The sequence below is a fragment of the Carettochelys insculpta genome, chromosome 6 (genome assembly GCF_033958435.1).
Source record: "Carettochelys insculpta isolate YL-2023 chromosome 6, ASM3395843v1, whole genome shotgun sequence".
Classification (NCBI taxonomy): domain Eukaryota; kingdom Metazoa; phylum Chordata; order Testudines; family Carettochelyidae; genus Carettochelys; species Carettochelys insculpta.
Genome location: NC_134142.1, coordinates 33,012,666 through 33,038,711, shown reverse-complemented (window position 1 = coordinate 33,038,711; position 26,046 = coordinate 33,012,666). Strand labels below are relative to the sequence as shown.

The following is a 26,046-nucleotide window of genomic DNA, read 5'->3' as shown; positions in this document are numbered from 1 at the left end:
TAAAAATATATTGCCTCATCCATCTTGTCTCTCCAACTGCTCTATTACACTCGTGTGCACAATTTGCATATCACCAGAGTTTCCACCACACTGGCTATGTCTACACTAGCCCCAAACTTCGAAATGGTCATGCAAATGGCCATTTCGAAGTTTACTAATGAAGCGCTGAAATACATATTCAGCACCTCATCAGCATGCGGGCGGCCGCGGCACTTCGAAATTGACACGGCTCACCGCCCCACGGCTCATCCAGACGGGGCTCCTTTTCGAAAGGAACCCGGCTACTTCGAAGTCCCCTTATTCCTATGAGCAGATGGGAATAAGGGGACTTCGAAGTAGGCGGGGTCCTTTTGAAAAGGAGCCCCGTATGGACAAGCTGCGCAGCGGCGAGCCGTGTCAATTTCAAAGTGCCGCGGCCTCCCGTATGCTAATGAGGCGCTGAATATGTATTTCAGCGTTTCATTAGTAAACTTCGAAATGGCCATTTGCATGGCCATTTCAAAGCTTTGGGCTAGTGTAGACACAGCCAAAGTGACCAGTTCAGTTACTCTTTTGGGGATGTATCCTGCAATGAGTTGAAAGTAGCCAGTTCCCAATGGAATTGTTAGGAGATATGGGTGCTCTGGCTAACTATAAACTATATTACTCTTTTGTCTGATGTGCTCTGGAGCTGTTATTATTGGTCCAGATCCTGAAGACTTTACTCACTCCTTGTTTCGGCAAAACCTCTAGTCAAGTCAATATGATTTTTGTCTGTGAGCTCTCAGAATAAGGACTTCACAATTGGCTCCATTTAAAAACATTAATTTTATACTCTCCATTGTGCCCACTGAACAAGTGCTTCATAAGATTTTGTGGCCATATTTCTAACTCATTTCACTTGATCTACCTGGCAGGTACATCTGTGGAGAAAGTGAATTGTGAGTGATTGTGGATGTGAGGGATTGTGGGAAGTGAATTTTGAATTTGTAATTGCAAATTACCTAGGACAGAAGTAAATACTGCACCAGTGAATACATGACCTCAGGCTGCACCACTCCTTATCTCATCCCGGTTTGATTCTGCATTTAGACTTTGATTCTGCTCCCACTCAAATAAATAACTCCCACTAATTTCAGAGGTTGCAGGCTCACGCCCTGACATACCCACATCTTGCCACCTTATAAATTACAAAGGACTTCATAACTCTAAAATCATGAAGAACCCATCCTGCAGAGGTGTAAGATGCTGGCAGATAGGACACATTTGCTCATTTTATTGTTATCATTTAACGTTTATGTGCTTAGACTGCAGAGATCCAGTCATTGTGAATGCCCAGTCCCACATCTCTCATCTTTGCTCTCTGAAACCACATCCTCCGTGGGTATAGCAAAGAGGAAATTTAGCCAAGTCCTGCCTGGTATTTCAATGTTCATCAGTCACCCAAAAGAATGAAAAATGATTTCAAAAGGATCTTCAAAAACACCTGGTATAATTCCAACTGTGGCACTGAGAGGAGAAAATCCATCTCTGCCATATTTCGAGTACTTAAGTGGGTGTAGAGGCCTTGTGTTGAGCCTTTGCATAGGGATGAATTTCACTAATTTATAGTAATTTGCAGTGCTATAGCCATATTGGTCCCAGGATATTAGACAGCCAAAGTAAAAACCAGGGCGTGTTCTTGGTGGGATGCTAGTGTCAGAGATGCTGATCCAGTGATGCACAGCACACAGACACTGAGGCTGTGTCTACACTAGCATTCCCCTTTTGGAAGAGGCATGCAAATGAGGGAAATTGAAAATGCAAATGAGGCACATATTTGCATATCTGGCACCGCATTTGCATATTCTTCTTTCGAAAGAAGAAAAGCAGTGTAGATGCAGCTCTTTCGAAAGTAAATCCCATCTTCAAAAGAACCCTTCTTCCTAAAAAAGAAAAAAAATAGGAAGAAGGGTTCTTTCAAAGATGGGGTTTACTTTTGAAAGAGCCACACATAATTTGTCAGGGAAGAGTCAACATGATTTGGTAAAGGGAAATCATGCTTCATCAATCTACTAGAATTCTTTGAGGGGATCAACAAGCATGTGAACAAGAGGGAATCCAGTGGCTTGAATGTACTTATATTTTCAGAGAGTCTTTGACAAGGTAACATAGCTGCACAGACAGACAGACATTCACCCACCAGCTCACCACACAGCCCCCTAAATCCCACACTCACCCAAGCTCCTCTAGGACGCTTTGCCCAGAGGCAAACTCCCTTCCCTGTTAGCTGCTGCCCTCTGTTCACTGCTCACCTTGTTCGCTGGGAGCTCCTTTCTTATAGAGGGAGCTGCTGGCTGGTCAGACCTGGCTCAAAGCTTTGCCTCCAGTCTATTCAGCCCTTGAAGGCTCACCTGGCAGGGAACTCCCCCAATTCACACCTTGCAAACTGCTCTTCTCTGCACAGCACAAGCTCAGGCACCCACCCAGGCAGCTGATCAAAACTGCCCTTCTCTGCAAAGTAACATAGCTGCACAGACAGACAGACATTCACCCACCAACTCACCACACAGCCCCCCAAATCCCACACTCACCCAAGCTCCTCTAGGATGCTTTGCCCAGAGACAAACTCCCTTCCCTGTTAGCTGCTGCCCCCTGTTCGCTGCTCACCTTGTTCGCTGGGAGCTCCCTTCTTATAGAGAGAGCTGACTTGGTCAGCAGGGATGGTCTGTTCAAACTGCTCCACAAGATAGGCTGTCCTCCACGGTTACTCAAGATGATCCAGTCGTTCCACGAAGACATGAGAGGAACCATCCAATATGACGGCGCATTATCAGATGCTTTCAGAATCAGGAGCGGCGTCAAACAAGGATGCGTGCTTGCCCCAACATTGTTTGGGATCTTCTTCGCACTCCTCCTGAAGCATGCCTTTGGATCTTCAACAGAGGGCATCTTGCTTCACACAAGATCTGATGGGAGACTGTTTAATCTTGCAAGGCTGAAAGCTAAGTCTAAGGTGCGAGAAGTCCTCATCAGAGACATGCTGTTCGCAGACGATGCCGCTGTAGTGTCTCACACAGAAGACCAGCTTCAAAAACTGCTGGATCAGTTCTCCAAAGCATGCAAGGACTTTGGGCTTACCATCAGCCTAAAGAAGACGAATGTACTCGGTCAGGATGTTGCTGAATCCCCATCAATCAGCACTGACAACTATACGTTAGAGGTCGTCCACGAGTTTGTTTACCTCGGGTCCACCATCACTGACACCCTGTCGTTGGACACTGAGCTAAATAGGAGGATCAGAAAAGCGGCCACAACTCTGTCCAGACTCAGCAAGAGAGTGTGGAATAACAACAAGCTGTACACTCACACCAAAATGCAAGTCTACAGAGCCTGCATCCTCAGCACCCTCCTTTATGGCAGCGAGACTTGGACCCTGTATGCCCGCCAGTAAAAGAGGCTGAATGTCTTCCACTTGCGCTGCCTCAGGCACATCCTTGGAATATCATGGAAGGACAGAGTGACCAACACCGCCGTCCTCGAGCAAGCTGGAATCCCAACCATGCACACCCTCCTCAGGCAGCGTCGACTCCGCTGGCTTGGCCACGTCCACAGGATGAATGATGGAAGGATTCCAAAAGACATCCTGTATGGTGAGCTAGCCTCTGGCAAAAGACCTCCCGGATGCCCCCAGTTGCGTTACAAAGATTTCTGCAAGAGAGACCTCAGAGAGGTAGACATCGAGCTGGACAACTGGGAAGAACTAGCAGACGACCGCAGCAGATGGAGGCAGGGGTTACACGAGGGCCTTCAGACGGGCGAGCTGAAGATCAGACAGCTAGCAGAGAAGAAGCGAGCGCACAGAAAGCACAATAAGGACTTGCCAGACACCCACTACATCTGCAAGAGATGCAGCAAGGACTGTCACTCTCGTGTGGGTCTTTATAGTCACAATAGATGCTGTAAATGAAGTCCTCAATTGAAAATTTAAAGGGCGCAATCCATAGTCTATGCAGACTGAAGGATGCCTACTATTTGACAAGGTCCATCACCCAAAGCTCTTAAGTAAAGTAAGCTGTCATGGGATAAGAGGGAAGGTCCTGTCTCTGGTTGTTAAATGGTTAATAAATGGGAAACAAAGGGTGCATATAAATGGTCAGTTTTCAGAATGGAGAGAAGTAACTAGTGTTGTTTCCCAGGAGTCTGTTATGGGCTGGTCCTTTTCAACATATTGGAAAAAGTGAGCTGGCAGAAGGGGCAAACAATGAGATAGAAAATGATAAAGATGATGCAAAACTGCTCAAGATAGTTAAGACCCAGGTAAACTTCAAAAAGCTACAAAAGGACCTCATAAAACCAGGTGGCAGATGAAATTTAATGTTGATAAATGCAAAGTAATCCACAGTGGAAAACACAATCCCAGCTATACATGTAAAATGATGTGATCTAAATTAACTGTTATCACTCAAGAAAGAGATCGTGCAGTCATTGTGTATAGTTCTCTGAAAACATCCACTCAATGTGCAGCTTCAGTCAAAAAGAAAACAGAATGTTAGAAATCTTTAAAAGGACAGATAATAAAACAAAAGATATCATATTGTGTCAATATAAATCCATGGCATGCCCACATCTGGAATACTGCATGCAGATGTGGTCATCCCATCTCAAAAAAAAAAAAAATTGGAATTGGAAAAGGTTCTGAAAAGGGCAAAAAATGATTAGGAGTATGGAGCAGCTGCCATTTGAGAAAAAACTAATAAGAGTGGGGCTTTTGAGCTTGGAAAAGAGATAACTAAGGAGAGATATGATTGTGGTCTATAAAATCATGACAAAGGTAGAGAAAGTAGACAAGGAAGTGCTATTTTTCTCCTCAACGCAAGAACAAGGGGTCACCAAATGAAGTTAGTAGGCAGCAAATTTAAAACAAATAAAAGGAAGTATTTTTTTCTCCCAATGTACAGTCAACATATGGAACTCCTTGACAGGGAATGTCAGGAAGGCCAACACTATAACAGGTTCAAAAAAGAACTAGATAAATTCATGAAGGATAGATCCATCAATGGCTATTAACTAGGAGGGCTGGGATGGTGTTCCTAGCCTCTGTTTGCGAAAAGTGGGGAATGAAGGACAAGAAATGGACCACTTGATGGTTACCTGTCCTGTTCATTTCCTCTGGGGCAGCTGGTACTGGCTACTGTTGGAAGACAGAATACTGGGCTAGATGGACCTTCTGTTTGACCCAGTATGGCCTTTCTTATCATAGAATACATGAACTAGAAAACAGTCTGAGAGGTCATCAAATCCACTCCCTGCACTCAGGTGCAAGACCAAGGACCATCTAGATCATTCCTGACAGATGTGTATCTAACCTGCTCTTAAATATCTCCAATGGTGGGAGATTCCACAACTTCCCTAAGCAGTCTATTCCAGTGCTTAATCAACCTCATAGTTAGGAAGTTTTTTCTAATATCCAACCTAAACCTCTCATGCTGCAATTTAAGCCCATTGCTTCCTATCCTATCATCAGAGATTAAGGAGAACAATTCTTCTCCCTTCTCCTTGTAACAACAATATTGTTTTCATGAACAGGAGAATGAATTTCTCCTTTGTATTGGTGTAAATGAAAGGACATTCATGCTCACAGTTCGTACCTCTTACTGATTCATTTTAAATTGACATTCAAATGTATATAAATGAGGGCAAAACAAAGAAAAGGATTAAAAATTGATCCTTGAGTCTTAGTAGTGTTAGCCTTACTGTGTCTCAAACTCATAATTTTGTTGCAGTGAAATAGGTGATCATAAAAAGGTAGCTAACCATAGTAAAATATGTTACATAGATTGCGGCTGTGTGCTGATTGGACTGCAAGTGGCTGCGAGTTGAGAACCACTGGTCTAGTATGGGGATAAACTCTTATTTCGTTGGTCAACCAGTTAAATGGTAGGTTTAACCAGTTAGTCAATGAAAGGGGGTGGAAAAACCTCCCCAGCCGCACCTCCCATTGCTTGTGGCACACCAGGCACCTTGTCTGTGCCGACTGGGCTGGTGCACCCCACACCCATGGCGCACAGGGGACCCAGGCTGCTCTGGCCCAACTGGAGCTTCCCAGCCTGCCTTTTTCCCATTTAATTTGTCATTTTGCTAGGGGTATAAGTGGGAATTAGAGCAAATAGGAAACAACAGAGTTTAAACAAGTATAAATCACTTTCAGGGAGGAAGACAAGTATGGCAGCTGATAAATCTGCTGAGTAAGAGATTAGAAAGGAGCTACAGTACCATAAACTCAGTGCGCTTCACTTGTCCTAGGAGAGACCATATTTTACATTCTGGAGGGTGCTGTGCCATCAGTTTTTACACAGAATTCCCAATTATTTTCAAATTTTATTATGTGTGGTATTGAAATCAGTGGGGATTTTGGCTTAAAAATTATTTCACAGCATGGCCAGTTGTGTTTTTCTATGCAGTGCAGCTTTATTTTACATATAATCTTTCATACAAAATCAGAGCGCCAAAGTAGGGGAGGAGAACTTAGTGTAATATTTTACAGCAGTGTGCAGTTTTGTTTAGGACAGAGTTTTCCTGGTAGGTGAAGGAGGAGAGAGCTTCTTTTCAGATGAAGTTTGAAGTGAAAGCCTCTTGTACCCTCTGAGTGCCATGATTGTATGAAGAGGAGTTTGCTGGAGCAGCAAGGGGGATGAAGTAAAGTTTCATGAAATGAGAGCAAGTCCACACAAAGTCTGGAAAACAAGAAAGGCAGTCTTGAGCAGTGTCCTGAAAGTGGAATTGTCTGAATATGGGGGTGATCAGGTTTAGCTGAGCAAGTGAGCATCAGAATTCTGTATTTGCTGGGAAGCAGGTACTTGGAGATGGCAGGTGAAACACAGGTGGGGAGAGAAATGCAAAGCCTGGTGCACCACTGTAAACCATATATTTAAGGGCAAATCCTGCCTCCTGATTTGTGAGCATGAAAGGCCACCTTGCAACAGAACGATAATACTTGACTAGAGGCTTGATTGTACGCCCACTAAAATCATTATAGCAACTCTAGGTGAATACAGTAAGGACTGTGGGTGTTCAGCACCTTAGAAATTGAGGACACTTATATTAGTGGATTTGGAGCCTAACTTTAGAAAATTTGAAAATGGTGGCCTAAGTAATTTGTCCAAGATCAGACTGAGTCAGCAGCAAAGGTAGGCCCAGTATTCCTGACTTCCAGTACACTAACAGCCCCAAACATAGGTCATCATCTAGATTTGAACCTGAGAACTTCAGTCCCAAGACATAGATCTATAACACTTGAGCAAGTAGTGTGATCTCATTAGCTGGTTGCAGTAATAGTAGGCTAGTGTAATCTGGTGGACTAGCCATTACCCTTTGCCCTTGGCTGTGGCCACACTAGCAGCTCATTTCGGAATTAATTTCAAAATTAAAAGGTGTTCATTTTGAAATCGTTCTTCCACTCCCGTGTTGGGAATAACGCCTCCTTTCGATGTTAATTTCGAAATTAAATGTGTGTAGCCGCTCCCTGGCTGCCGTTTCGAAATGAAAAGTCCTCCACAGAGCCAGCCCCTCCCACCAGCAGCCAGAGCTCTGTGGCTGTCTGCTGCAGGTGCCTTAAAGCTGCAGGGACACAGAAACCCCATGCAGGAAGCTGATAGTGTGCTGGCAGCCATAGGAGCATGAGGTGGCCAGACAACACTCCTTAGCACTCACAGAAAGCAACACCCCACCATGGCCGGAGCCAAGGGGTCTGCGCAGCGGGACTCCCAGGGCTCTGGGCAGCCCCCAAAGAGGAGAGGGGCCCTCTGGCTGGAAGCTGAAGTCCGGGACCTGCTGGCTGTCTGGGAGGGAGGACATCCTGCTCAGGTCGAAGGGGAAGAAGAGAAAAGCAGACACCTTCACCCGCCTCTCCAGCAACCTCGCCACAAGGGGCCACCTGCCTCCAGACCCCAACCAGGTCTGCTCCAAAGTGAAGGAGCTGTGGCAGGGCTATGCCCAAGCAAGAGACTCAGCCAGGCAGTCAGGGGCAGTGCCAGCCACGTGCTCCTACTTCAGGGAGCTCAACCAGCTGCTGGGACCCAGGGAGGCTGCACCACCCAAGGAGACCCTGGACATGGGGAGCCAGAGGGGCAGGGCGAGGAGCCCCAGCCAGGACCCTCGATGCCCCCAGCCCCCACTGCAGGCCCCAAAGTACCTGCTGGCACTGGGGACAGTGGGAACAAGGGACCACTGTACATGGCTGAACCCTCCAAGGGTCCTAGCCAGGCTACCTCCACCCGGGCCTCCCCTGAACCAGCCGAGGACCCCTCAGGTAGGACCAGGCATGGGGTGCCCTGGTCACATGGGGGAGGGGGCAGTCCCTGATGCAGCCGGTACGGTCCTGGGCACAGGCAGTGCAGGAGGATCCTGCTGATGGCGGCGACCACCTGTAGGGTAGAGGGCACATGCACCCATGAGTGTGTGGCAGCATATGGGGGGCCCCCTCCCCAGGGCCCAGCTCCCTGGGATCCCCTCCCAGGGACCCCACACCTTGGGACCCCCCTCCCCAGGACCTCACTGTGGGTGTGTGGCCCCGGGTGCCTTACCGCAAGGAGGATGACCCCGACAGTGGCCTTCCCCACCCCGAATTGGTGGCCAACTGAGCAGTTGCTGTCTGGGGTGGTCAGATTCCACAGAGTGATGGCCACTTGTTTCTCCAGGGGGAGTGCAGGCCACAAGCAGGTGTCCTGGTGGCCAAGTGTTGGTGCCAGCCAAAGGCACAGCTCCATGAAGGTGGCCCAAGTCATCCAGAAGTTGCAGACCCCCTGGTCATTGTCCCATACTCCACGGACAATGTTGTCCCACCATTCCCTGCTGGTGGGGTACTGCGAGAGGCAACAGCGGGGCTGGAACAGGGGGTGCTCCGGATGCAGCGTGGGGGGAGCCTGCAGGAGGTTGGCCACGTGTCAGGCAGCACGTAGGCTCATATGGCATGCTGTGAGGAAAGCCATCAGGCCAGCCACGATGTCCAAGGTGTCCCCGTCAGTGAAGTGCTGCGGGTCCATGGCAGGCAGTGGTGTGGTGGCTAACCAAGGTTCTGCCGAGTGCTGTGCTGGAGGTTGTGTGCTGCAGGCAGCCAGGGTCCTCAGCATGTGCACGGCGGATGTGTTTGGGAGGAGCCCTTTAAGGAGTTGGCTCGCCCATGTTCCAGGAAGGGCTTGTCAGCCATTTGACCCTCCCCTTGCCATTTCCTGCCCTGTTATTTCGAAATGAAGCTGTGGCAGAGTAGCTGCTCCATTTCAAACTGACTGGGAGCGAATTGCAACATCGATCCGCATTTCATGTGTAATCGCTTCCATGCCACTTATTTCGAAATAACGGATAGGGATAAGCCATTTCGATGTCACTCTCTAGTGTGACCACAGCCCTTGTGTTATACTGGTTCAACCTAGCGCTCTTTCTCTGTTTCTCATGGAAAACCTACTTTTTAATATTTTTGGACCATACAATTTTTCTTTCTCTTTTATACATATTAAAGGTGAAATCTGGATCTCACTGAAGTTATGACAAAACTTAATCCATTGATTTAATAGGGCTAGGATTTTACCCATTGTGCATAGGGCACTGAACCTTCAGTATAGGAGGACAGAGGAAACCACAGAGCTCCAAGTGACTTGAAATTGTGGTAACTTTAGCAGGGCTGAAGAATTCATTTTTATTGTTCATTGTAAGTTCTTTGAGAATTTTTGGATAGAATTTTGACCAGTCAATGTACAGCTAAGGAATGAAAGCAAAACAATGTTTGGAGAATTTTATAATATAAATCATGAAAGAAGAAGAAAAATTGGACTGAGAGGGGAACTATTCTAGTGATTAGATCCTAGGATTTATGGGATCTGGGTATAATTCCCTGCTCCACCTTAGAATGCCTTGGCAAGTTACTTATGTGTTTGTGTCATCTTTACATTGGGATAATAACACTTCCCTATCGCACAGAGGTTGTGTGAGAATAAATACATTAAAGGTTGGGAGGTGTTCAGATACCTCAGTAAAGGGGCCATAAAAGGAGATTCCAAAATTACAATTCCCTCTAGCTGCTGTTTTTCATTATTGTTTGTGACTACAGATTTATGTGGCAAGACTGTACAAATTAAATTGGAAATTTCTAATGGCTGGAATGAGGTCAGTTCTGGAATTAATTAATCATTTGGTTAAAAATAACTATGGGGAAAAGTGGTTTATGGTTTGGTCTCTACTCTTTTATGAATACTATAACGTTATTGGAGACATTAGAGACAGTACTGTCTGCCAGTGAGATTGGAGAGCGGGGCAAACCTCTAAGTGTAAGCAAAAGCGTGTGTGGGGGGGGGAGTGTATCTAGGGAGTTTTTTATTGGTTCACCAAAACCCTTTCTGGCATTAGGTTCAACTTCAATATTACTTTTTATGAATGGAATTGACCCTGCAGGAGTTTCAGGGAGAGTGAAAATCCCTCTAAACGTGTCTGTGCCATGAATATTAAATTACAAATGCAACATATACAGAATGAAACAGATCTCTATTGAAGTCAGTCACAACTCACTAAGGAGCAGATCACTTGGCCTGCGAACATAGCATTAGTTAAACCCAGCCATTGTATCTCTGGAGAAATTCCCAACATTTCATTCAGATCTAAACAGCTCTGCAGGGAATCGTCTGCATCCCAGAGTGTAAACTGCATAGTCCTCTCTGCCAGGCAGACCTGCCAATGGAACATAATGAAAGGAAAATAAGTGCTGCTCTATATGCCAGCTGCTTTCCAGAGCATTCTGAATATCCTCCTTCTCTGCAGCAGTCCACTGAGGAGCCACATCCATGAGACAGCATTACATGTTGCAAACCAGGCAGTCTCATTTTGTTTAAAAATGCATTTTGTCAAATGTTTGTCACAGAAAATTATTCTTCCCACATATATTCAAAGAAGAGGACTGGACACTGGGAGGGTAAGATAGAGACGGAGAGAGGATCACACCAAACAGTGACTGAGTTCAGATGTAGGGTTCCTGTTTCCATTTGGTGGGTGGGTGTTTGGCTAGCACAATGAATTGTGATAGGCAATTTTTTGCTTTGTCTGTTGTACACATCCCATTCTGCTGTTGTCAGAGATTTTGGACAATGTGCTGAAATCATTTCCAAGGACATCTCATCATCCTAAGCTCTGAATCTTCCAGCAAAGAATTGCCCCTTCCTTCTGTTGTAAGTGGACTTTACTGGCATTTGCACAATTAACCTCTCCCCTTCTTATTTCAGGTCTACACTGTATGCTAGGGCTCAGGAAAACAAGTTGAACTTCAAAAACATTTTTAAAATAGATATAAAAGATTTCTTGCAGCAGAACTTGAGGTGGCAGAGAGATCCCAGCGGTGCCTCCAAAATTTAACCCTTCTCCCTCTAGCCGCTACCATCCACCCCCGTCCTCCTAGGGTTACTTAGGAGCAGGTAACACTCACCTGCTGTTGTTGATATTAAAGGGCACCTGAGTATCCCAGTTGTGATGTTGGATAGGTGGGAATCCTCTATTCTCTTCTCTGCTGCAGTCCCTTACTTCTAAAGTAATCCAAAATTGGCAGTATCACCACCTGGCTGGTCCCTGTTCACATTCAATGGAATGCCTTGGAAACCTTCAAGATTGAACATATTCTAACAATAATCTGTGGCATGGTTCTAACTAAAAATAGTAATTATAAATAATATATATCCGATGTACTTATATTAGACTTAACACAACTTTACTTAACAACTTAAAGAAACAGGATTTAACAAATTAAGATTAAATATGACTTATTTAAATCCAGAATGTGCAATTGAATAAAATCAATTAACAAATGCAGCATACAGTAATAAATGAAAGTTATCTAACTGGCATTTACATTGCCACCATTTACCCCACCCCTAAGTGTATACTCCTCCGGCTTCCTGAAGCTGGACAGGAGACAGCACTGTGCGGGTTCTGTGCATCAGTCCAGCCAAGGCAACAAGCTGGAAAACCCCTCTGAAGATGGGAGTTCGTCCCAGCAAATACCAGCAGATCTGGGTCAGCATTCAATGGGAAGATCACTGAGCATCTCAGTCTCTCTCTGCTGTGCTCCTTCCCTTGTAAGCACTTTCCCAGGGTCACAATTACTCACAGTTCCTTCACTGCAGGTCCTTCTCAGTCAGCTCCACGCACAACAATAATCTCCTCCTTTCAGAGAAAACCACCAACCAGCCTCTGAAGCTTCCTGCTTGATCAAAGCCCCAGCAGGCTCTAGTTTCCCAGCAACAATAACTGGTCTAGAAAGAGCTCCCTGACTCCTCTCTGCAAAATGGAGCCCATCATCTGCTCTCTCTGCACCAAGCCCTCCTGGAAGAAAGCAGTTTTCCCCTTTTCCCAAGGCATCATGGGAAGTTGTACTCTCTAAAGCCATATTGCAGAACACATGATCTTCCCAATAAAAGTCAGAGGCTCCTATAATAAAGGTGGGCTACACAAGCAAAAGCACAGTTTTGCTGGTATAGACAAAGCAATACTAGAGGTAAGTCTATACTAGAAGCACTAGAGCAGAACATCTCCAACGTTGCACTGATGTCACTTTAGAGCTGCATTGTAGACACTTCTGACAGCGAGTGAAGGATTTTTTCCATCATTGTATTAACTCTGCTCCCTCAAGAGTTCATAGAATCATTGAAGATCAGAGTTGGAAAAGAATTCAGGAGGTCATCTAGGTCCAAACCCCATCTAGGACCAACCCCAACTAAATCACTTCATTGATAGCTAAGTTGACATAAGTCTTAAGTGGTGTCTATATCAGAACTTAGGTCAGCATATAACATTTATCAGGAGTGTGTCTCAATATAGATCAGAATTAGAAAATGTCTTCCAGTACAGTTATGCCAGTATAGCTCTACTAACAATACAGTTCTCGCGTACTTCAGTGATAAAGGAAAAAGTGTGTTTTTTCTGATGAGATTTATAGCAGTTCTGCAAAAAAAAATGAACTATTCTGGCAAAAGAACAATTGTTTTTGCTGGAATAAATACTTGTCCCACAGGACTTTTGATTTAGTTATGCCAGGAGAGTGATATTTTTTAACACTCCAGAGGTAGCCATGCCTGGCATTATAACGTAGAATGTCTGCTCCTCTACAGTACAACTGGAGAGAGAGGAAAATACAGCAACAGTGAGTTTAAATCTGCAAGACTCTAGGTACAACCTCTGGGAAAGAAGAGGGAAGTGTTTCCCTTAACTTTTTACCGCTGTGTTGATGACCCCCTTGTTGTAGTGTAAAGTCTTTTGGATGTTTATTCCTGGTTCCCCACACCCCACCTATTTTCCTGTTCCTGTACCACTGGATAAGATAGAGATTTATCCAACGAGCTCTGACATTATTTAGCTGGATGATCTGCTTATTTCCAGCATGAAAATAATTAGAATGCTTTATGTTTCCTTTCCATTAAGCAATAAGCTGCAGCATGACAGACTGGCAGATAGAGGACAGCAAAGCAAAGCTGAACGTTTCACACAGAACATGAACGACACAGTTCATGTTCATTATAACTTAGGAGCTTTGCAGCCACCTTTTAAAGCAGGTCAGGAATAAAAATTCTTAATTTTAAAATTAAAGTAAGTTAGTCTTGTTTTCCTGTCTCCCTTCCCTGAGAAACTCTATAGCACTCGTGTCCATCCCCCTTGTGACCGACACCCTAAGTGCCATTCGTTAAAGGAGAGGAATGCTCAGTCACCTTCACATCTTAGCTCAGGGAGGGAGCTCCTTGAGTGTATGTTATTTATAAGGCTTATTCAGTCCAGGGGGTTCCGTGCTTTCTGTATCCACTCTCACTGGCTTCAACCTGTCTATTAATATGAGTGATTACAGGATGAGACCAAAAACTGCTTCATAAGACACCATCATAGTGGCAGGTGTGCTGATTTCTAATGCAGACCCAGACCGTGGCTGCCCCTGGGTAGGGAATGAGGGAGGAATTAAACATCAAAACTGACTTCTCGCCTCCTCCATATAGAACCAGGTGCAATACCAGCTCTTGCCAGAGCTAACCTCCCAAATAGGGCCTAGACAGGTGATAGCGTTACTTAGCTAACACTCCCTATCACCAAAAGTTAACTGCTCTTAGGTATGTAGGAGGTATGTAGGAGGAGTGTGTTCCTCTGTATGCTGGGTGTCTTCATTGGCCACATGCCATGCTGCACTACAAAGCCATAATTGAGCTTGAAAGAATTGGGTGCAACAGGCAATGCATCCTAGGATAGTTATTGCATGCCACAGGTGGCAAAATAAGGCTGCAGGGCCAAAGGTTTTTTTATTCACAACAGAAGTAGATTAAGAAATTGAACTGATGCATAAAACTGAGGAAAAGAATAAAACTTATTGTCAGAAAAGGCTTTATAAGTATAGGCACAATATCACAGACACACAAAGAGCTCTGATTGTAGGTTAAATTGCAAAGCTATTTCAATATTAGCAGGATCACAGTGACTCATTACTGTTGCTATAGTGTTAGCCCCTCTTTCTCTCCTCTTCCTCTTTCTGGGAAAGGACTGGAGTGTCTAATTACAACACTGGTAGCAAACACACATATTCAAAAAGGAAAGGAGGCCTGCAGGAGCAGCAACAAGAAAAAACTTTGCAGCAACGAGACAAAAGCGCTGTATGATCTAAAATGGATTGAAAAATGTATCATAATCTCTATTCTCCCATGCCACCCCACCCCCACCCAAACTCATTACCCCACAAGTAACTAATGCAAAGTTGAAGTTGACCAGCAGTGTTCTGTACCCTTCCAGGATACTGAGGGGCCCATATTCACTCTTCTGAAAGCCAGGGAATTAAGAGTTAAGGTATAACAGATTGGAAATCAGGAAATGCGGAGTTAAGATACATACCAGCCATGGGTATCAGGGATAAGAGGCAGGGGAATGCATTGCCTTCCCAAGCTGGCTAGCTCCACCCACACTCTGCCCCCAGCCTCTCCCTTCAGTGGGGCTTCCCCAGTCTCCTGGGGTTCTCTTGGCTTCAGGCTCAGGAAGGCAGGGAGCTTGCTGAGGCTAGAGCTGTGCTGCCAGTCGTCCCGGAGCCTGAGAGCCTTCCAGTGCTCCCCAGGCTGGGAAAGACTGCGGTTGCATCCCCCCGCCACCACCTGGTGCTTGGGAAGGCTAGGGATGTGCACCTCCTGTTGCAGGGAGGTGGCCTGCCTCTATAGGGGGTGTGGCTTGACTCCCATGAGGCCCTGGGGAGGAGGGGTGGGCTTGCGGGCTTCCCTTTCCCAGCCCTAGGTTCACCTGCTGCTCACGATACCAGCCCTTCTCTGCAACCTAATATTGCCCCATGGAACTGCCAAGAGCCACTGGGGGTGTAGAATGTACATTACAGCAAGGGCTGCTCTGTCATGTGCAGACATGAGTAATGATCAAGAGCTAGTCTACACAGGAAGCACTACAGGAGTAGAGAGTTCTCCCATCAGCATAATAAAAGCACCTCTGCAAGCTGTGTCAATAGGAAAAGCTTCCCTGCTGAAATAGTGCTGTCTACACCAGCACTCAGGTCAGTGTAACTTACACCACTTGGCCAGAGCGGGGGGTTTAGTCCTAGTCCTGGGCGACGTGTTACACTGACATAACCTGTAGTGTAGAGAAGCCCTAAGTAAGTGTAACCATTTTATATAGTGTGTTTTGTATTAGCTCAGTCACCTGCAAACACTCCAGCTGCCCGGCTCCTAACTTTATTGACTAGCCCAGGGATTACTTAGAGCAGAATGCCCCAAATTACACTGAAACAGGAAGAGAGGTTCCTTTGCATCCAAAGGGACCATAGATGTCTCATTTCTATGCTGATATATGTTGGCCATGAAGACAAATTTTCTCTCCCTGGGGAATTTATAGCAACCTGGTGCCACACCTGACAGTTCACTACAGGGCAGAAGTCAACGTGGGGAATGAATCAGAAGGAATCCTTAGGAGGAGGATCAAGGAATGGTAACTTTTGGTGATTGTGGAGTGATTTGTGTGAGCAGCTGAAGTGCTGGAGTGTAAGCCATGCATAGCTAGCTGGTTTTCACCACGCACATCCTAAATGCTATGTGAACACAGTTTGCCATTTTTATCCCGGTATCCCCATGTACAGTGCCCCACAGTGCTTCGCATCAACTGGAAGGAAAATGTGCTCTGATAGCTATCAAGGCAGGTTGGGGCATCACTCAAAAAGATCAGAAATAAGATTAGGGTTGGTGTATATCAATTCTCTATTTCTTAGTTGTCAGAGGTTTTATATTTGTTTTATCTCAGCTCTTTATTCCTTGGTTTCAGAGATTTAAGTAAAGGACAGTCTGCAAGGGTATGAGGCACTGCGAATCAGCTTTAACAATGTTTTGGGCCAATAAATTTTCCTTATTTTATGAAGGAGTAGAGATTCTGAAGGGCCATGATTGGGTGCCACTGAGAAGGCACAAATACCACTCCACCAGGGTTGGAGAAAAATGGAGACGAAGGAAGGTGGTAACTGATGGGACATCTACCGTGTTCAGGCAGCAAGGGGGCATGAAGGGTAGTTTTTTCTGGGAAATAATCTTGTTATGCATGTGAATTTTAGAGGATTTTAAAAATGAAAGGACGCTCATGGGGTCATAATGCAAGAACCCTCTATTCAAGTAACCCCAAATTTACAAAATACACTCTATTCTTGCTGCTGTTTGTCTTGAAAAAATCACATCTCCTTAAGCATTTGGATTGTAGAGCAATTTGAGTATTAAAACCAGATTCTTATAGGGGGGCTGTAAGAGGATCTTTCTGACCAACTGAGCACAGTGGGTATCACTGGCCTTCTTGTGGCACAGTAATAGTATGTTGTCATGGATGCATTAGAATTTCCATTTTCAGAAGGGTAAAAATGTTTGTAATCATTCTGGGTTTTGTGTTACAGTATTTTAAATCATTATTGTAGTTTGTGCACTGCTTGCTTTTTCAGTAGCAGTTTCTGGAAAGGGGGGCATCATCTGATGTTTGCACTGACTGTTTTTAAGAGGGGCATGTGACTAAAATTTTAATAGTGTCTGACTTTTCTTTTCACAGAAACTACAACTTGATAGATCTGTTTCTTTGCTGTAGATTGGATGAATTGTTATAGAATATTGTCTGTATTTTTCATGGTAAACATAAGTTACTCGTTTGACTGAGAAGAGTATCCTGACACCATACTGGTCAATGTCAACATTACATCAGTACATAAAATGAGATTTTCTATTACGAAGCATTTCCTGATGCTCGTCAACTCTTCTGATCATGCCAACATTGAGAATCACAAGCTACTTGCTTTTTTTTATCACATTCAGTCCCATTGCTCAGGAAATGGGGGAGGCTCATGTAGTAGGTTTACATTATCCCATCAATGTGGTTTACTAGAGACATTTGTCATTGTACTCTTTAATTAATGCTGTTTTCCTCAATAGTACTTCAAAAGTAAATTCTGAAATACTGGTTCTTTGAACAGCAGCTTAGTTCTCAAGCAAAACTTCCTGAAGAAGCCTCTGCAGAACAGACTTTTGTAGGAGTTGTGTGGTGCTCTAGTAAAACTCTCATTGACTTTAAAAGGCACTAAAACGCCTTGCAGCTCCCTTAAAAATTAACCCTGGTAGAGTGAAATCTTAAATCAGGATGTATCTTCAGCAAGCTATATTCAGACATCATCAGATGATTGAGGGACACCTCCACAGAACAATATGTGCTTATCATTGGAGCCCTGAGTACGTGGGACCCCACTAATGAGTAAGTGCTGAGAGAATATGGAGTTGATCAACACTACACTCAACTGATGCACCAGCTCATGATGTTGGATGCCATCAGGTGATTGATGGGCATCTACATAGAACACATCACCAGACATCAGCAGGAGGGATGAGCTGGAGTGCCTGTGAAAAGCACAGTCGGGAAAGTAACTCAAATACTTTCCTGATAGACTTAATTTTTTTCTAAATGGGCAATGTATCCTAAATTTTCAGTCACTGAAGGACAATCTTCACTCATTGATATATTTTGGTTTTCGCCACCAACTCTCTATATAATTTTTTCATGCGTAATGTACCAGAATACTTGCATGCTAAATATCTAAACTATATTCTTAAATTTATTCATCTAAATATGGGTTAGTGCTGATTATGCCCTATAGATATTTTATAACTTTAAAGGCAAACTTTGTGTCTGTGGATAATCTAAGCACTATGCAGATGTACAATCATTCTTTTCTCAATCTGTGTATTAGATAATGTTAACATTAGCTTTAATAAAATTTTGAAATCTGAAGAAAAATAATAATATCAGATACATATTTGGTCAGTGGCCTGTGTTTATGTAGTCTTCTAACAAGCCTGGCCCGTGTGAGAAAATGCGGGCCCAAACTACAACTCCCATAAGATAATTTGCTGAGAGGGAAACATATTTTAAGACTTTGTTGAGCTAATTTGAAATTAAATATATTTTCCAGTTCATGTCGAACCAACCTGAAATGAAATTTTATTTCCCTGACAGAAAATCAAAATTTAAATTTTGCAGAAGCTTCAGTTTCCAGCAGAAAATCAATTCCACTCTAGCTCTTCAATATACAATTATCTGCTTAAATCTATAAAAACACATATGACTTAATATTGATTTTAATTTCCCTTTCATGATCAAACTCAGTGGTTACATGATTTTAATGTTATACAGTAATATGTACACTTGTATTCTACTTACTCAAACTCGGTATTTGTGCACGTATTGATTTAGTGACCTTAGTATTTAACTGGACCCAGCGTGGTTTTAATGAAATGCTTGCACTTCTGTTCATGCTCATCGTTCAGTTGTTTTAGGTCTAGATTTAACAGGAAAGCAGTGTATTGATTTACACGGGGAAAGCTATTTTTACCACCAAACAGAACAAACACTTCATGTATGTAAACATAAATTTCTGAGGTGCGAGAAAAAAGGCTGTACAGAAAAGGCCCCAAGCCTATGGAAATTTAATTTGAAAATCAACATATAATGCAAATTGAAATATTTTGATTCAAAAATGCTGACACAGCACTTCATGGGAGTTGTAGTTTGGGTGCCTCCTGTTCTGTTCTTTCGGCCTTGGTCACTCATAGAACTTCAGCTCTTAAAATGCACTGCCTTCCCTTACCATCAGGAGAGTTGTGGGGCATTATGGGAGATACAGTCAAACCAGGGAGCCCATGGAGGAGAGTAGGGAACATAAGACAAGGCAGCAGTATTTCAGTTGGCAGCAGATTTTATTTATTTATTTAACCTGAAAATAGAATTTTCTGAAGCTGGGGAAGAATATTTCTAACTAGAATATATGAAGTTGACAGGTGGTGACAGAGGTTGTTGCTAGCTTCTCAGTTAGCTTGCTTGGCAAAGGGAGGTTAGACTCAAGATGGTCTTTCTGATTTCTTTCACAGTAGGTTCCTCATCCAGATCCTTTGACGTTTTAGGCAGAAGATATATGAAAGCAGACCACAAGCAGCAATGCTGTTTTGTTACTGCTTGATTAGAGAAGGGAGGTTTTGATTTTAGAGCTTCTTCTGACCTAACAAAGAGATTGATTTTTGTCAGAGATGCTGTTTGCAGAGTATGTAAGCATGGGTGCTTTCCCTAGACATGAGTTCTATTGATTTGCTGTATAGCCACTGAATGATCTACACTATCCCTGATGTCATAGTAGATCAAAAAAGAGAGAAAAGGGAACAATTTCCCATCATACAGTATTTACAGTGACCAGTTGAGCTGTTTGCATGACAATATCTTTAAACAGAATCTTGCACCAAAGTTCACAGAGTGACACCAGAGATCAACTTGTCCCAAAGTATTTATGGGTCTACAAGCAATTTCATAGACTGATTTAGTGGTATGGTTAGAAGCCTCTTTTAGAAATTTCAATTTTTCCATGACTCCCAAAAGAACAGTATTGTTAGATTTAGAGTAATATTTGTACTTTACAGCGTTTTTAGTTTTCCAATCTATCACTGCATGAAATTATCATTAGTTTCAATTAATACATTTTGAGATTTGTAAGTAGAAAGACAAAAGGGCATTTTCTTTCTCCAAAGGTCAAAACTGAACCCCCACTGGGAAAAAAAAGAACAAAGACCATAAACTGGGCTCACTGGCTTTCTGATCTAATGTCATGAGTTTGCCATTATTTTCACTTCATAATGGATTTTCTCCCTTGACTATTAGAATGTCTTTGTAGAGTCCTTGTTGCTAGGCTTCCATCTATGGAAATATGGACTCAGGAATTTTAACTGATGTGGACTATGAATTTGATGGGCTTGGGCTCAGGCTCTGGCTACTAAGTCAATGGCAAAATTCACATAGGTTTGAATGGGTGTGGGATCAAGCCTCCAGCAGATGTTATACCACATCACTAACACTGACACAAAGGGTACATCTATACTTCCTGGAAGATCAACCTCATCAGTACCAGCCTCAATCTTCCAGGGTTCAGTTTAGCTTGCAAAGCTGGGTGTGTTAAATCAAACCATCAGGGCTTGATGGTCAGCCCTGGTCCACCTCATTTCCAAGTAGTAAGGGAGGTTGAGGGAAGAGTTTCTGATAAGTTGATCTTAGATGCATCAATTCCAGCTTCTCAATTGTTGTAGCTAGAATTGCTTACCTAGGGTCAAATTTCAAGTCTAGTTTAGACCTTCCTATAGTTTAGAACAGGAGTCAGCAACCAAAATAGCAAGAAGAGCCATTTCTTTAATTCAATAAAAAAACTCAATCACTCAAGAGCCACAATGTATGTGAATAATGTCAAACCATATTTTTTGTAACCCCTACTTTAAGAGCGCACACACAAAGATTTGTAATGCAGGATGTTCACAAACATTTACATATTCTATTTCCTCACACTTTACATGTGTGTGTTTGTACCACTTTCCTCCTACTTTCACTCCCCAACATATTGTAATTACTCTAATTTTACTTCACGTTTAGTTTCCGTTTTCTTTCTTAAAATGCATGTTGCCCTTCACAGCAAGAATGACCCAAGCTTCATTTTCCTTTTCAAAATCCAGACTTTATTAGCTACATGATCAAAACACAGATACAGTATTATGTCCCACAATCCACTGCATATATGAAAGGGGGAGTTATCCAGAGTTTCGAGATCACATATCATTTGCTATTTATATCGGAGTTGCTCACTCTTAGGCTTTTAGATGTTCACTATTTGTTGAAAATAATCAGGAGGTTTTTTTCTTTGTAATTAAAATGCTGGGAACCACAAAGAAGTCCTTAAAGACCCACGTGTGGCTCCAGAGCCACAGGTTGCAGACCCCTGGTTTAGAATAATTTGCCTTAACTACCTAGGGCCTGCCACAGGTTTTGTTGTGCCCTGTGGGAATCATCGGCTATGTCTACACTAGCCCCAAACTTCGAAATGGCCATGTAAATGGCCATTTCGAAATTTACTAATGAAGCGCTGAAATACATATTCAGCACCTCATTAGCATGCGGGCAGCAGCAGCACTTTGAAATTGACACGGCTCGCTGCCGTGCAGCTCGCCCCAACAGGGCTCCTTTTCGAAAGGACCCCGCCTACTTCGAAGTCCCCTTATTCCTATGAGCAGATGGGAATAAGGGGACTTCGAAGTAGGCGGGGTCCTTTCAAAAAGGAGCCCTGTTGGGATGAGCCTCGCGGCAGCGAGCCACATCAATTTCGAAGTGCCGCGGCCACCTGCATGCTAATGAGGCGCTGAATATGTATTTCAGTGCTTCATTAGTAAACTTCAAAATGGCCATTTGCATGGCCATTTCGAAGTTTGAGGCTCGTGTAGACACGGCCATCCTGTAGACAGGCCCCCACTTCCTCTCCACTTGTGATTAAGTCTATAAATCACACCCCTTCCTTCCAGCCTGTTGTAGATATGAAAACAGGGATGTCCCCAATTCCCCGCCCTGTCTCTCATAACAAGAGCTATGAACTTTGAAATACTGAATACATTTCCCTTATATCCAGTTCTCCAGTTCCCTTATTTCATACAGTTAATATCCCACACTTATAGGCAGAGGAGAAGAAATGCAGTTGTGTGTCTTATTCAACGTGCAATTTTTTGTTCTCTCAGCAAGATTGCTTTAACTTAATTGGATAGTTATTAATTAATCACTTGGTCCACTTATCTAGACTCTGTTCATACTACAGCAAGCACACTCAATATATATATTACCTCTAATATGCCCATCATATTTAAGACACATTTATTAATTTTGATTCATTGTAACTGTCTTATTTACAGCAATTTTGTCTTTTCAATAATATTGACCCCCACACAAAAATAGAATTTTCAGACTGGAAAAGAAAATCCATGAGAGAATATTAGAATGTTACAAAAAGAGATCTGAGTTGGAAAGCAAGGCCACCTCTGTAATGCTCCCACGCAGATCTGAACTGTGGAGTGGAGCATGGGCAAATGGGAAAGAAGGGAAAAATCTTTTAATGCATCAGCATAGGTCTGACTGTGGGGATTAAACCAATGCCTGTTGAGCTAAATGGGAATCTTTTTTTTTAATTCACTGGACTTTGATCAGGCCAATGAAGCAGAACAGAGCAGGAGAAGAAGAGATCAGCATAGTAATTCAGAAGATTAGCTCTGAACCAGGGAGCTAAGCACAGGGTTGTAGTACAGTGATAGCTGCAGCAGACTACAGCTCAGATACTTAGTTAAACAGCTTTCTTTGAATTCATTTGCTTTCATCTTTTATTTCATTTTCTTTTTAGCTAAGGGCAAGTACACGCATTCTGCTTCTGTGATTTCTGCTTACTTTTAGCAGTGGAAGAGTGTGGGTGATAAACATGTAGAACTTGGAGGGAATTCCCAGCTATTCTTTGAAAACTAGTAAGAGCCATAGTGATTTCCTGCCAGTTGTTTTGGCCTTGCAGATGGCAAAATCCTTGACGATGTATCTAAGGAGTTATTTTTTACCAAACTCTTTTGTTTTGTCTTCCAGGGTTTGGCATGACCACCCCAGCCACCGTTGGAGGAAAAATTTTTCTGATATTTTATGGCCTTATAGGATGTGCAGGGACCATTTTATTCTTTAACCTGTTCCTGGAGCGCTTGATCACGGTCATAGCCTACATCATGAAATCCTGCCATGAAAGACAGCTGAGGAGAAAAGGGGTCCTCCCTCATGACAACTGGCGGGGCTCAGGGAACTCTGAGGTGGACAGCTTAGCAGGGTGGAAGCCATCTGTGTACTACGTCATGCTCATTTTATGTGTAGCATCACTCATCATTTCCTGTTGTGCCTCCGCAATGTACACACCGATTGAAGGGTGGAGTTACTTTGACTCACTTTACTTCTGCTTTGTGGCCTTCAGCACTATTGGTTTTGGTGACCTTGTCAGTAGCCAAAATGCCCAGTATGAAAGGCAAGGCCTTTACCAATTTGGCAACTTTGTCTTCATACTCATGGGGGTTTGCTGTATCTATTCCTTATTTAACGTGATCTCAATTGTTATCAAACAGTCCATAAACTGGATATTAAAGAAGCTGGATTGCAGGTGCTGTCCCAGATGCCAAAGAAAATTCTTTAGGTCACGGCGGAATGTTGTGATGCCGGGGAATGTGCGGAGCCGGCGGAATATTTCCATTGAGACTGACGGTGTCAATGAGAGTGACACAGATGGACGCCGGCTGTCTGGCGAGATGATCTCTATGAAAGACTTCTTAGCCTCCAACAAAGTGTCACTGGCCATCATGCAGAAACAGTTGTCAGAAACTGCCAATGGCTATCCCAGGCAGTTGAACGCTAATTCTAAACATAATGGGTTCTCTGGCGGGGTAGGAGCCCTAGCTATTATGAATAACAGACTGGCAGAGACAAGTGTGGATAGGTAAAAATAAAAGTCAAAGCAATGGAAAACGCATCCACAACTGTAGAAATAATTAGGGAACAAATGTCAGAGATGCAGAGCTAATTGAGCAGGCCACCTTCTTTTAGATCTCTCAGTTTTTGGCAAGGGTCTGTCAGTTAATATCTGTTGTTCTTTGCACTACTCAGATTTCTACTTTCCTTCCTCCCCTTCCATTTGCTTTCTAAACTGGCCACCGAAGGAGAATTTTCAAACTAAATATAATATAGTCCTAACACCAATTTTCTATGTTCCATCTTTCCTGTATTTATGTTAAAGAAGATTTCAAGAGTAAGAAATTGATGGTGTTGGGATAAATCATCTTCCATAACAGCAGAATGAAATTCTGTATTGAACTGATTTTTATTTCATAGTTGGTATTTGCGGGGTATGGTTTTGGTCCCTTTCTTTTTAGACCTGGTTTCTGAATGTAGCTTGTCTGAAACCAAAAGAGGAATCATTAAAAGCCTTTCTCTGTACCATCTGTATTCTCAAACTCACAATTTAAGTGAGTGAAGAGCAACCAATTTCTTTCTAAATCTTAATTTTTTAAAACAGATTCCTGTTATACAACTAAGTCAGTATAGCCAAATTCTCCTCTCCAATACAGTGGTATGAAGCTGGTGTTATTTCATCAGTCAATAGAATTACTCTGCTGTTATACGGGTGTAACTGGAGCAGAGGTTGGCCCTAAGAATGTAATTTAGTCTTCCTTATAGAAGGACATTGTCAAAAGTGTGAGAGTCAAAATTAGACCTACTTTTGCTTTCTTACATGCATTTGCAAAGTATATTTAATACTTTCTAAGTTAACTTTTCCTCTAAAAATTGAATCAATGAAATTTTCTTTTAAAAAAATGATCTCATGAGCAGCCCAACAGTAACAAATAGACACTGTTTCTAAAACTGTGTGTACAGTGCCCCATCCTGATTGCAGTCAACGAGCACTGATGTAACATGAATATTTAATAAGAATGTTTACACAATGAACAGGTTTTATTGCAGAAACAAATTACAACTTCAACATTTCAAGGCATTATTGCAAGAAGCCATTAGCACAAGAAATGTAAGAAATGATGAAAAACATGTTTGACAGTGTCTTTTTAAACATTTGAATAAGTATCACACTCCACTGGTTTTCCAGCCGATAGTGATGATAATTATAGAGTCTTGATTAAAAAAAATGGAAAATGTATAACATCATTTTGCTAAATAAAAGGATCTGGGTGCTCATTATGAACTGGCTGAAGACTTAAATGAGTATTAATGGTCAGAAAAACATGGAAACAGGAAATTAGATAAGTTAATGGATGTAGAGGGGCATTTTGCATTTGGTAATAGTAAAAATAAGAGATCAAATTTAGAGGATATTGCTAAGTGAAAATTTTAGCTCAAATTCTTGCTTCCTTTTCATCCATACCATTAAAGTCAGCGAGTGTCTGTGGAAGTAAATGTGCAGAATTTGATGACAGAGGTCTTGTTGTAGTGTCTATTGAAGCGAGGGGGGGATTGGATATAGGCTCATAGAGTTAACGTCTTACTTGTCACACCCATAATACTCTATATAGTATCAGAGGGGTAGCCGTATTAGTCTGTGTCCACAAAAACAACAAGAAATCTTGTGACACCTTATAGACTAACAGATTTATCGGAGCATAAGCTTTCGTGAGCAAAGACCCACTTCATCAGATGCATGTCAGCATGCATCTGATGACACGGATGTTTGCCCACGAAAACTTATGCTCCCATAAATCTGTTAGTCTATAAGGTGCCACAGGACTTCTCATTGTTGTTTGTTAATACTGTTTAGAGTATTACAATTTTAAAGATGGTTTAAATATCTAATATAATTTTCACCATTTATGCAGTTTCTTTTTTTCATTTCATTTATGTGGACTAATCTAGCTGGATTGGTCTGTTTCATTTGTGATGGGAGCCCCTTTCATGTGCTGCTCCTTCTGCCTCACCAGTTGCTCTTGTGTCTGGGTTCATGACACTGCAGGGGAGTATTTACACACTGTAAATATAAACTGCATTTAAAAAGATCATGTTGCTGTCTCGTATCAGGTTTTGCAATTCAATGCTTTAAAAGCAAAAACAAAATCTTGGTCAGCTCTAAGCTACTGCACATCAGCATTATCTATTTAATAATTACATTTCAAAGAATAGTAAGATATGTATGAGATTCCA

General features: G+C 42.9%; 1 protein-coding gene across 1 annotated transcript in view; it reads left to right on the top strand.

Annotated features, from left to right (window-relative positions):
* KCNK13 (potassium two pore domain channel subfamily K member 13) overlaps nt 1-25,144 on the top strand; it is a 97,656-nt gene extending 72,512 nt beyond the window's left edge. The window contains exon 2 of the mRNA XM_074996643.1: nt 22,951-25,144. Within this exon, the coding sequence (XP_074852744.1) occupies nt 22,951-23,843 (893 nt within the window). The 3' untranslated portion in view covers nt 23,844-25,144. The remainder of the gene's footprint in view (nt 1-22,950) is intronic.
* The last annotated feature ends 902 nt before the right edge of the window (nt 25,145-26,046 follow it).